The sequence below is a fragment of the Ovis canadensis genome, chromosome 2, assembly GCF_042477335.2.
Source record: "Ovis canadensis isolate MfBH-ARS-UI-01 breed Bighorn chromosome 2, ARS-UI_OviCan_v2, whole genome shotgun sequence".
Lineage (NCBI taxonomy): Eukaryota > Metazoa > Chordata > Mammalia > Artiodactyla > Bovidae > Ovis > Ovis canadensis.
The window spans coordinates 49,981,542-49,994,509 of record NC_091246.1 but is presented as its reverse complement, the minus strand read 5'-3'; the positions used below and the strand labels follow the sequence as shown (position 1 = coordinate 49,994,509).

Genomic DNA, 12,968 nt, shown 5'->3' with positions numbered 1-12,968 from the left:
ATCATGGCATCCGGTCCCATCACTTCATGGGAAATAGATGGGGAAACAGTGGAAACAGTGTCAGAATTTATTTTGGGGGGCTCCAAAATCACTGCAGATGGTGACTGCAGCCATGAAATTAAAAGACGCTTACTCCTTGGAAGAAAAGTTATGACCAACCTAGATAGTATATTGAAAAGCAGAGACATTACTTTGCCGACTAAGGTCTGTCTAGTCAAGGCTATGGTTTTTCCTGTGGTCATGTATGGATGTGAGAGTTGGACTGTGAAGAAGGCTGAGTGCCGAAGAATTGATGCGTTTGAACTGTGGTGTTGGAGAAGACTCTTGAGAGTCCCTTGGACTGCGAGGAGATCCAACCAGTCCATTCTGAAGGAGATTAACCTTGGGATTTCTTTGGAAGGAATGATGCTAAAGCTGAAGCTCCAGTACTTTGGCCACCTCATGTGAAGAGTTGACTCATTGGAAAAGACTCTGATGCTGGGAGGGATTGGGGGCAGGAGGAGAAGGGGACGACAGAGGATGAGGTGGCTGGATGGCAACATGGACTCGATGGACGTGAGTCTGAGTGAACTCTGGGAGTTGGTGATGGACAGGGAGGCCTGGTGTGCTGTGATTCATGGGGTCACAAAGAGTCAGACACGACTGAGTGACTGAACTGAACTGAAACTGAGCAACTAAACAACAACGCGCATATGTAAATAGACAATGTGAGGAAGGAGATGCTAAGAATGCTTCCTGGGTAAAAGGACTATGGGTAATTTCAAAATTTATACCTTTCTGGGTGTTTCTAATTTCTTACAGAGAATGTATACTATTTTAAAAATCAGAACAAATGTAGTAATGATGTCATGAATTGAAAATAAAGAGCCTAGCCCCCAACCCAGGTCCACCTCCCCGCAGGGGAGTCGTACCAGATAGCTGTAAGCTCTGAAGGAGGGGATGCCTGCAGCTTGGCAGGCCCCTCAGCTGCGTGGCACTTACTGTATTTCAGTTCCCAGGTGCTTGAGGGAAATATTCTGAAGGGCCGAGGGCTTGGCATGGACTGGCTGCCAGGCAGCTCCCACGCCCACAAGCTCAGTGGGCGTTTTCACGGGACACAGCAACGCCTCCTGATCCTCCTCTTCTTGCTCTGGGGAAAAAAGAAAACGGAAATCATCCATGCTCTAAGTCACTGCACTTAGGAAGACAAGCTGGGCAGTGTTATGACTGGGAGCAAGTGAGAGTCTATGAGCTGCACAGCAAGGCTTCCCTTCAGGTTAACAGCAGCCAGAGGTAGGCTTTTCGCCAAAGGTTTTGCTAGGACAACCTTCCTGAAAACCCCCTTAAAAATTTGCAGAACTGCAGATATTTCTATCTGAGAATCCATCCCAAAGAAGTTGTTGGAAATGCAGACAAAGCTTTATGAGCCAGAAGGCTCATCCTGGCACTGGGGAGAGGTTAAACACATCATGATGCCTTTAGGCAATGGACTATCACTCAACCATTGAGAACAATGCTAATGAAGAATGCTTAGGAATATGGGGAACATCCATGGGATATAAAGTGGAAAAAGTTGGGATTCTAGTATGATCTCAACTGTCCAGAAAAAGTCTCAAATAAGTACACTCTGCAGTCTTAACAGAGGTCAGAACTGCATGATGGGGTTAGAAATGGGCAGGTTATGCTCATTATAGTTTACTTCTCCCCCTACTGCACCAAATTTTCTACAGTAAACATGGATTCTTTTCATAAACAGAAAATATAGAGTCATCAAAAGCAGATGTTAATAACGAGATTTTATAACAGGGAAATTTTAGGGACACAATACTGAGTGCCAAAAATCTAAGTAGGGCCTTTTGTATTATTATATGATCAGAGATATATTTAAATAAAAGGCAGGCAGGAGTCCATGACATAACATTAACACTGGCTGTCTGGGTGATAGGCTTCTGGTTACTTTTTCTTCCAGTTTTCCATGTTTCCAATATGTTCTGCTTCCTCCAAAATGTTTAATAGTAAGGAAGGTTTCAAGGCTAAGGAAGCATTATTTGAAGTATAAGAGAGAAGGAGGCAAAATATTTCGAGGTCAGTTTTGAGTGTTACAAAAAGTGGGAGAGAACTAAGGCCACGGGAGAGGTGGCAGGACCCTGATCAGGCAGCCCCTGAGGATGACAGGATAGCAGGCACTCTTCGTTTGGAGCCCTCTCACTGAGAGAGTAAAAGATTGCAGGGGTAGAGAAAATTTATTTTTGCACTACATCTACACAGAGGGCATGGGTGCAAAAACATATAAAACACAGGCACACCTCTGAAGGGCTGAGGGCTTGGCATAGACTGTTTTACGGGTTCAGTTCCAGACAGATGCCCCCATAGAAAAAAGAACTGATATAACCCAAGGCTCTGGTCTGGGGTCTCTGGGGCCCTCTCTGGCCTAGAGAAGGAGGTGTACATGCCCTCAGGGAGGTGCCTACACAAAAAGCTTTCAGTAGCATTTACTTGTAATTCTCCTTTTGCCTGAACTGTAGGGGCTACCACATCACAAGTCTGAAGATATCAGCACAATAAAATTGCCTAGCCAGAAGGTCGCTGCTTCCCCAAAGGGCCCTGAACACATGACCAGTTGCCCCCACAGCCTGAGGGGTGTCAGGGGGTGTGTGTGAGTCTGAAGACTAGGGTTCAAATTTCAGTGCTGACATTTTCTTGCTGTGTGACCTTGGACAGGTCTCTTGACCCCTTTGAGCCTCAGTTTCCTCTTCTGCAAAATGGGAATAACTACCCACCGAAATCTCTGTGAGGATTAGGGAACTTAAGGCATGTAAAGTGTGAGAAGAGAGTCAGTAAGTGGTATAGGTATTTCTATGATGATATACATAAAAGTCCTTTGTAAACTGTGTCCTACTTATTATTATTATAGATCTGCTGATACCCCCTTGATCCTCCATGGATCTTATAGAGACCAGTGTTTAGGGCAACTATAAAATAAAGGTGTAAACACTTAAAAGTTGTGGAGAACATGCCTTGCAGATTGCTCAAGGACATGATTAGACACTTTTATAGAAGATGAGGTGTCCGTGACTCAAAGTCAGATGCGAGTCTGTTGGTTTTTGCTCCCCTAGAAGCATGCCTCCGCTTCCTCCCAGGAAGGGTGGAGGCTGGAGAGGTGGGGCAGTCTGCTCTAGACGGCTGATCTGGGGTCTGCCAACTTGCTCAAGACTCCGGAAATGTCTTTCTGGGGAAGGTTCCTCAGGGCCCCTGTGACCAGGAGGGTGGAGAGTGCTGTGGGATGAGAAAGACTTCAGAGGAGAAGCCTACATCCTGGCTTCCTGCATCTTACCCCCACCCCACCCCCCAACCCTCCAGTCCCCGGTCCCCCGCAGGAGACTGGCGCCTGGTCATTAAGGCAACCACTCCCCTCCTCCCACAGCCACTGCAGGGGCAGGCCCAGAAGAGGCCCACTGAGTGTGCTGAACCAAAGGCATTCTTCTGATAACCTGGTTCTTTGGATACTTGGGAATCCTGTCAACGGAAGGCTTCCTTGGTACTTCTAGTCTAAGGCTGATCTGGCAACTGTGTCATTCAGCCACAGGTTCTGGCAAAGTCAGGGCTATTGGGTCTCCCAGAGATGGGAGTGGAGGGTGAGAAGTGCAGAAGCAAAAGCAAACACACCCTTCCCCAAAGAAAGTGCTTAGAAGCATGAAACACACAGAAGGTTCTCCGGGGAAATGATGAATGATTCTCATAAACCATTAAAAAGAAGCATTGACCATGACAGGGTGTACAGACACATTCGGTAACTGCATTATTAGGACAGTTCTCAAGCACTGAGCATTCACTATGTACCTGGCATTATGCTAAGGGCTATATATTCCTTTTCTCACATAATGATAAAATTCAATGTATTCACTCAGTGAATACATTTATTCAGTAGATACCCAATGTGCCTGGCAGGGCATCAGGTACTGAGGATACATGTGACAGAGACACGGAACCCACCTTTGGAGGGTAGAGGGCAGAGACTGACACTAATCACACTGTGATTAGAACATAATGTTAACTGTCTGCAAAAAGCGTTGAAGGCTCACAGAATCCAGCTGGCAAAGTCCTGGAAAGCTGCCAAGGGGAAGTTAGCAAGGAGATGACAGTGGAGCATGGCCGGAGAATATAAGCAGGAATGCGTCAGGTGGACAAAAGTAGGCAGGGACGCCTCTGGTGCTGCTGAAGTACACAGCACAAGGTGGGCACTGGGCGCACAGGCAGAGCTGAGACCAAGAAGGACAAGGCCTGAATCTGGTGCTAAAAAGCTGGGCCTGGGACATGGAGGGCAGCCATGGAAGGGGGTGGGGCTCAGGCTCTCATTTGAGAAAGTTCACTTGGGCTGCAGTGAAGAGGTCGGGTCTGCGGTGGCAGGCTGGGACATGCGGACACCGGAGAGGAGGCTGCTGTGGTTGCCCAGCTAAAAGTGGAGGCCTGACCCAAGGCAATAGCAGTGAGGGCCTGGATCTGACGTGCAGGCCAGAAAGCAGACATTGCCGGCCTGGGCGACTGACTGGACTGGCTATATCTGAGATTCAGGAAGGGGCAATTTTATAAATGAAGTAAATGAAGGGGCAAATGGTAAATGAAGGCCATTTGCTGGGGGAAGGAAAAGTGGGGAGGATAAAGGCAGATGAGCTCGGTCTGTAATGCATCTGAGTACCAGGGTCTAGGAGGCGGCTGGCCACAGGTCCCGCCTTCGCCCATGGGGGTCCCTGTCAACTGATGGTGAAGCATGTTAGACACGCTACAGCCTTGTGGGTGGTTTTCTGTCTCAGTTCTAAAACCTGCCAGTCACAGTCCTGGCTGCAATATGGGTGTGGCAGGGTATGAGCTCCAGGACTCCTCCATGCTGAGATGTTTTAGGATTTGGGTTCTTATGGGCCACCTGGGGGTAAAGGCTCTGCCCTACAGAAACATGGGATAAGATCACAGATCTACTCGACTCACAGCACAAAAGCATTTATGTCAGAAGCAATAATAATAACTGCATTTTCTCATTAACCTTCCTCACAGGTTGTGAAATTTCTTTGAAATTGCCATCATCATCATATTAGCTGACGTCTACTGAACTTGACAATGCTCAGACATCATTCCAACCACTTAAGCTGCGTAGATTCATTTAATCCTTATAATAACCCTAAGAAGTAGGTATGGTTTATTAACCTCATTTTACAGGGAAGGAAATCAAAGCTCAGAAAGGCTAAGCAACTTGCCTAAGACTGCACAGGATGAGGATTTAAAGCCAGCCAGCATGGCCTCAGAGCCTGTGTTCTTGCCATGGATGCTATACTGTTGCCCTAGCTGATCCTGAGTCACATCCCTGGCTCTCTGCTTCTTTACCAGAGGACTCCTCCCATTCACTCCCAACAGGTGGGTAGAGGCTTGGTCACCAAAAGCCCTGGGTGTGTGAGTAGAAGGCAAGCCTGTTGGATACCTAGCTCAAGGCGCAGGGCAGGCCCATTCCCGGCCAGGGCAGCGTCGGGGGCAGCAGGAGGTGCAGGTAGGCTGTTGTGGAACTCCCAGCGCTTCATCTGCAGCTGCTGCAGCCAGTACAGCATCACTTGCTTGGTGGCAGCCTGAGAAGCACAAGGGTTAGTTGGCAAGGCCCTGTGCCCACCCGGTGGGACTGGGTGAGGGATGTGAGAAGGTCATGGTTAGTCTGGCAACTCTCTCCTTCCTGAGAAAACAAAAAACAAAACAAAACACTGCCACTGTGGGTAGGTGCCCATCTTTGAAACACCACATGCTCCTTGGTCATAGAAGATAACCAGGCTCTGATCTTCCACTCAGAGATATCTTAACCATCTGTGCTATGGTGATGATAACACTCGGTCCATAACGTGGTTATGAGGGTGAAATGAGGGAAGGAAAGTGTCCAGCAGAGTTCCTGACATGTAGCAGGAGCTCAACATGTGCTCACTGGTTAAAAGAGTTTGGAGGCGTTGAGAGAGAGTGAGAGAGCTTTGAAATTCTGACTTGGCTGGGGCCTGGGTAGCATCACTACCTTCTCGTGTGACATCTCAGTGTCCTAGTCAACTTTGTGGAATGAGGAGAATCCCTCCTTTCTGAGGATGATATGACTGGGACCTGGAAAGTCATATGCACTCAACAACAATACAGTGGCGCCTCCAGGCAGCCCACACAAGATATGCCTGACGCTGGTCATCAGTCCCCCGGTACTGGATGGTCCACCCACCTACTCTCACATCCATTACGTTGCCTAATCCTCCACTGGGGAAGCAGGGCAGGAGTGCTTGGCCCCTTCTATAAATGGAGAAACTTGGAGAAACTAAAGCTGTGAGGTGGCCCAGGCAGGTGGTGGTAGAGCTGGTCCCAGAACCCGGGTCTCCCACTTCTAAGCCAGAGACCTGTTATAATTTATCGCCAGGAGATTGTGACTTACAGAGAGAAGGCCTGGGATCAGATGGGCTGCAGAAGCTGGGCAGCTTGCTAGGATTAGAAGGTGAGCCTCACAGAGATGACCACAGTCAAGGCCATGTGAGAATATGAGCAAGCAACCAGGGCAAGCCCTCTTCTCAAGAGGGCCACTGGTGAGGTGTGCAGAAGGCTGGGGGGTCCATGAAAGGGGCCCTCAGCCTGCCATGGAGGGATCAAATCAGATAAAACGCTGCCTACCATTCTCTTTCTATATATCAGCGCTTTCCCTGAGAGACCTTAGCTACTTTCAGGGCTTCACCATGACCTTGTGCTCACAAACTCCCACTCACACCCAAACATCCCATTTTATTAATTCTCTGGATATGTGTATATTGAGCATCTATGGTATGTGTCAGGGACTGTGGTAGGCAATGGAGATACTGGTGAGCCCACACGGCCCTTCTCCTCTTGAAACTTAAGAATCTATCAAGGGGACATAGACTGCATGTCCTGTTGTTTCCTCATCTGGGGTTCCCTCCCGTCAGTGACTGGCCCAACCAGGCAGTCAGCCAGTTACAAAAGCCATCCTTGACTCCTCTCTCATATCCATAGCCACCTGCATAAGTCTCCTTCCCCGATGCCCCAGCTCGGCCATCGTTTTCTCCTGATGGACTCTCCCCCACCCGCCACTGCAGCCTGATCACAAGACTGGCCTAGTCATTAAAGTGCAACTAAAAGCTGTGAGCTATATCCAGGGGCTCAATAGATTCTCCATAGGCAGGAAGTGGGGGTGGGAGAGAAGCAATCCACTGGCACACTGCTCTCTGAGTGTGAATTCCAGAACTCCTAGCCCACACCAATCTTTCTTTCTAGTTAAGTTCTAGGCACTTTCACTTGACAAGAACTTTCTGACCTTGGTTCTGTCAGTTTGCGTGTTCAGTCAACAAATATGTATTGCGCCCCCACTAGATGCCAGCAGTAGTCTAGGCTGAGATTAATTCAGTAACTTGCAGGGGCCTGTGATGTGCCAGGTGCTTACATACCTTGTTTTAGTCTCACAAACTATCTAGGTACTAAGAGGTTAACTTGCCCAGAGCCACACAGTTAGTAAGTAGCTGATGCAGAATTTGAATCCAAGCCTGTCTGATTTCAAAGCACATGGTCTTTGCAATGCTTCAGGCTTTTCCAGTTAAATATGATAATAAAACAGAACTTACTGATGAGAAAATAGGTTTGAATATGCTTCAATGACCAATGTAGGTTGATCAGTGGAACCTAAGTATTTATCTCCCAATCTCTGCCAATGTTTTCTCAGCATTCACTCCCCTTGGCTACAACATCAAGAAAAGTAATTCAGAATCCAGGCCTTGAAAGAGGATTGCAAAGCTCGTATCTTGACTGTACTTCAGCCCTAAGTATGGAAGTTATGGTAACTGCCTAGTTTTTTGTTGTTAAGCTGGTTAAGTCTTGTCTCACTGTTTTGGAACCCAATGGACTGTATCCTAAAAGTGTTGATAGGGTAGTGAGAGGTAGGAAAGCTGAGATTCCAAGTGTGGGCTACACTACTTTTTAGTGGTGTGACTCAAACCAGTCCCTTTACCCCTTTATGACTCAGTTTTTTGATCCGTAATATAGGTCCATCATCCCGGCCTTTACTGCAGGAACCTAATGAGGAAATGGGTGTTAATGTGCTTTGAAAAGCACAAAACCCTGGGCACCCAGGGTTCACTGAGGTGATCGGGGTCGGTGATTATGATAAGTTTATTGTGAGCACCCACCCGTGCTCGGCGGTGCCCTGGATCCCATCCCGGCCAAAAAGGGGAAAAAGTGCTCCATTTACCTTCAAGGTAATTATCCGGTTGGGAGTCTTGATTTCGAAAGTCCCCTCCTCGGCGTCCGCCTTGCAGTCAAAGACCGCACTGGAGAGGTCGATGCTGTCCAACGGATTCGCATCCTGCGCGGTCCGCGAATAATACAGGTGACATTTCCTCTCGTCGAAGAAGAACCAGCGGGACTTCCAGCCCCGGATGGGCCCCTTGCCACCAAACTTACTTAAATATCCACAGAGTTTTGGGGGGGCCGCCTCCAGGGGCCGGGTGCAGCCCTCCGACTCCTCAGAAAGCGACACCTCGGGGACCTTGGCCAAGCCAGCAGGCTCTTCGGACCACTGGACGGAGGAACCAGACTCCGCGGTGTTCTCCTGCGCGTCCTCCATCGCAGAGGGACTGGAGGTTAGTGGCCCAACCCAAGTCAAATCTTGAAAACTCAGGTGATAACCTTCCAAGAGGGAGTGATCCGACGGGGGCGGGGCCAGTGGTGACCCGCCTCCAGGAGACGACGGAGGGACTCGGTTGGCTGCAGCTTGTGAGCCTCATAGATCGAAAGCCCAGTGGGGACGGATGGCCACGCCCATTCGGGCCTCGGCCTTCACGACACGCCCCGGCACGCCCTCTGCCGGCTCCTCCTTTCCCGCCTACTTCAGGCTTTTCCTCGTTGCCTGTCCGCCATCTTTACTGGGGGCAGCTTCCGGCATGAGGCGGTCCACAGGTTGAAGGCGTGGTGTCTCTGAATTAGTTAACCCGCGGAAGGGAAACTGAAAGAGACGCGGGCCCTCCGATACACTGCTCTGGTAACTCGCGTAATGACGTGGAGGGGTGGTCCTTTCTCGCTCCTCATGGGCCTCCCGCCTTTTCTCCCCAGGTACCGCTCCGGTCACCGTCGGACGGCGGACCGCGCGGCCATTGGCTGAAAGGGACGCCCTGCTCAGTGTCGCCACATCCGGCACTGCTCACGGCGTGTGGGGCTCGTAGGCTGATTACCCGCGGCTGTTTATTCGTGACTCACTCCTGACCGCGGCGGCCTTTCCCCACTCTGTCCCAGCCTCCTTTTCTGTCTGCTTGCGTTACCTGGGTCTGGCTGCTGCCCTGACAGAACTCGGTGCCTGACGAGGGTTGGACTCAGCAAATTGTGTACACAGACAAATGTGTACCTAGGCCCTGACTAACTCGCTCAACTTCATGTCTCATTCTACCACTTGACCTTAAGTTTTTCCCCTTCCCTCCTGCCTTAGGCGCATCCCTCCATTTGGGCTGTAGAGCCCATTTCTGTCCACCTCTTTCGAGCCATCACGGTGTCCTAGACCTTTCTTAGCTCCTCTTTCTCTGCAGTCCTTAACAAAATTCTCATTTTTCCGGGTAAATTATGCTCAGAGACTGAGATTGTCTTTGCCAGTACAGTAATTTTTTTAAATAGAGGCTCACTGCAGAAATTAAAATTTATAATAACAGTATTTCCCAGGTCACTAGTATACCGGGTAATGTCTCTTAATAAACTAATGAAGAAGTAACATCCTGAACTGTAAAACTGTAAAAGGGCCGAAAGGTTAAAACTGTTTTGGTAGATGATTTCTAAAACTGTTTTTCCTGTCTTCCCCTTGCATTGCTGGGAACTAAGTTTGCATTTTTTGTTACTGATTAATGCTGGCGGGCCTTCTTGCTAGTTTTGCTTGTTCCTTTTAACCCCAGTCTCAAGACTTTCCTTAAATACTCTTGGTTTCTCCCCAGAAGGCAGGACGGTAATTTTCAGGAAGTTAGTCTGCTACTGTCCTCATTTGCTGTCAAATCAATAAATTTCATTTTCCTTTATCCTCAGAACCTTCTCATTATCCTCAGTCTGCATTGGGAAGGAGGACCGAATTTTCAGTTACAAAATCAGTAATATGTTAATTACACTGTTGTTCCAGCCAAAGCGGGGAATGAAAGCAATAAAATCCAAATTTAGTTCAGGTGTACCTTTCTATGAGTTGGTTCCTGGTATGGTTAGTAATTCCTTCCAGTTGGGTATCAGGCTTAGGGCCCATTACCAGCGTTGGTAGAGGTTGCTCCAGAGGTTATTCCTCCAGGGACCCTTACATGTCTTGTGCCACTGCCTACAAGGACTAGCACTGCCAGGTTAGGAACAGATTTCCCTTCTTTTCTGATTCAGTTCAGTTTAGTCACTCAGTTGTGTCTGACTCTTTGTGACCCCATGAACCACAATATGCCAGGCCTCCCTGTCCATCACCAACTCCTGGAGTTCACCCAGACTCATGTCCATTGAGTTGGTGATGCCATCCAGCCATCTCATCCTCTGTCGTCCCTTTCTCCTCCTGCCCTCAATCTTTTCCAGCATCAGGGTCTTTTCAGATGGGTCAACTTTTCACATCAGGTGGCCAAAGTATTGGAGTTTCAGCTTCAACATCAGTTCTTCCAATGAACACCCAGGACTGATCTCCTTTAGGATGGACTGGTTGGATCTCCTTGCTGTCCAAGGGACTCTCAAGAGTCTTCTCCAACACCACAGTTCAAAAGCATCAATTCTTCGGCGCTCTGTTTTCTTTATAGTCCACTCTGATATCCATATGTGACCACTGGAAAAACCATAGCCTTGACTAGACAGACCTTTGTTGGCAAAGTAATGTCTCTGCTTTTTAATATGCTATCTAGGTTGGTCATAACTTTCCTTCCAAGGAGTAAGTGTCTTTTAATTTCATAGCTGTAGTCACCATCTGCAGTGATTTTGGAGCTCCCCAAAATAAAGGCTGACACTGTTTCCACTGTTTCCCCATCTATTTGCCATGAAGTGATGGGACCAAATGCCATGGTCTTAGTTTTCTGAATGTTGAGCTTTAAGCCTACTTTTTCACTCTCCTCTTTCACTTTCATCAAGAGGCTCTTTAGTTCTTCTTCACTTTCTGCCATAAGGGTGGTATCATCTGCATATCTGAAGTTATTGTTATTACCCCCGGCAATCTGGATTCCAGCTTGTGCTTCCTCCAGCCCAGCATTTCTCATGATGTACTCTGTGTATAAGTTAAATAAGCAGGGTGACAATATACAGCCCTGACATACTCCTTTTCCTATTTGGAACCAGTCTGTTGTTCCATGTCCAGTTCTAACTGTTGCTTCCTGACCTGCATACAGATTTCTCAAGGGGCAGGTCAGGTGGTCTGGTATTCCCATCTCTTTCAGAATTTTCCACAGTTTATTGTGATCCACACAGTCAAAGGCTTTGGCATAGTCAATAAGGCAGAAATAGATGTTTTTCTGGAATTCTCTTGCTTTTTCCATGATCCAGCAGATGTTTGCAATTTGATCTGTGGTTCCTCTGCCTTTTCTAAAACCAGCTTGAACATCTTGAATTTCACGGTTCATGTATTGCTGAAGCCTGGTTTGGAGAATTTTGAGTGTTACTTTACTAGCGTGTGAGATGAGTGCCATTGTGCGGTAGTTTGAGCATTCTTTGGCATTGCCTTTCTTTGGGATTGGAATGAAAACTGACCTTTTCCAGTCCTGTGGGCACTGCTGAGTTTTCCAAATTTGTTGGCATATTGAGTGCAGCACTTTCATAGCGTTATCTTTCAGGATTTGGATTACCATATTTTTCTTTTTGTATTGTCACCCTGCTTATTTATTTATTTTTAATATAAATTTATCTATTTTCATTGGAGGTTAATTACTTTACAGTATTGTATTGGTTTTGCCATACATCAACATGAATCTGTATTTTTCTTCAATACTGTATAAAGTCCAATTTCCATAAATCTGGATCCACATGATCAATATTGCTAGAGTTACTTTGGTTTTAAAGTAATTTGTGTGAAACTACAAGCACAGAGGGTGGGACACAGTAAATGTTAACTAATTAAAACTCAGTAAAGAAGACCTCGAGGCAAAAGGCAGTAAACCACAGACAGGATGGTAGATTATATAGTAGAATTCATACCATTTAAAACTTGGAAATACTACGATTACCATTGGAGATTTTAGCACACCACTTTTAGCCTTTGTGAGATTTGCTGGAAAATAGCCACAAAAAAACAAAGATACAGAGATCAGAATGCAATGATAAGGTTGAATCAATTGGGATTACTTAGTTTTTTTATATTATGCTCCATGTCAAAAAGACATTTTTGTTATCTAGAAAGATTTCGTGCCCTCAAATACCTTGTCATGAAAATTTGAAAGTAATAACAAAGTTAATGAAATAATCTAATCTCTTGGAAGTAAAAACAAATTTTCTAAATAGCTATTGGGTAAAAAGGAAAGTAGCTGCCATTATGAACTATTTGGTGGAGGAAGTTAAAGACAATAAAAGCTGTGCTTATCAATATTCAGCTTGAATGCTTAGTCACTGGTGTCATATGGACTTCCAGTATTTGAATTCTAGCGCCAATGATTATTACTCGTGTGATCTTGGGACATAGACTAGAGCACTGCCATTCTTATGGGTAAAGAGTTGGAAGGGGTATTGCACGTTTCTCAACTTTTTCATCCTGTTACAGGTTGAATTGTCACCCTTAAATTCATATGTTGAAGTTCCAACCCCAGTATCTCAGAATGCAACAGTATTTGGAGATAGGGCCTTTAAAGAGATAATTAAGGTAAAATGAAGTCAGTAAGGTGGGCCCTATTCCAGTTTGACTCATGTCTTTATAAGAAGAGATTAACACACACGTGCACACCCACACATGCACGAGTGCTAAGATCTGGGGAAGACAGCCGTCTACCAACCAAGAAGAGTGGCCTCAAAAGAAA

General features: G+C 46.8%; 2 protein-coding genes across 11 annotated transcripts in view; one reads left to right on the top strand and one right to left on the bottom strand.

Moving 5' to 3' along the window:
* The window catches only part of TBC1D2 (TBC1 domain family member 2), a 43,582-nt gene extending 34,446 nt beyond the window's left edge, over positions 1-9,136 (bottom strand). The window contains exons 1-3 of one of the 3 annotated variants that reach the window (XM_069576092.1): positions 8,234-9,136; positions 5,450-5,591; positions 982-1,129 (exon numbers count right to left, since the gene is read on the bottom strand). In XM_069576092.1, the coding sequence (XP_069432193.1) occupies positions 982-1,129; positions 5,450-5,591; positions 8,234-8,608 (665 nt within the window). In that variant the 5' untranslated portion in view covers positions 8,609-9,136. Of the gene's footprint in view, positions 1-981; positions 1,130-5,449; positions 5,693-8,233 lie in introns of all 3 variants that reach the window. The other 2 variants (XM_069576093.1, XM_069576094.1) reach the window with 2 other exon arrangements.
* LOC138433434 (uncharacterized) overlaps positions 8,899-12,968 on the top strand; it is a 92,535-nt gene continuing 88,465 nt past the window's right edge. For all 8 annotated transcript variants that reach the window (XR_011254305.1, XM_069576101.1, XM_069576099.1 and 5 more), the window contains exon 1: positions 8,899-9,022. The gene's annotated coding sequence lies outside the window, so the exon portion shown is untranslated. The remainder of the gene's footprint in view (positions 9,023-12,968) is intronic.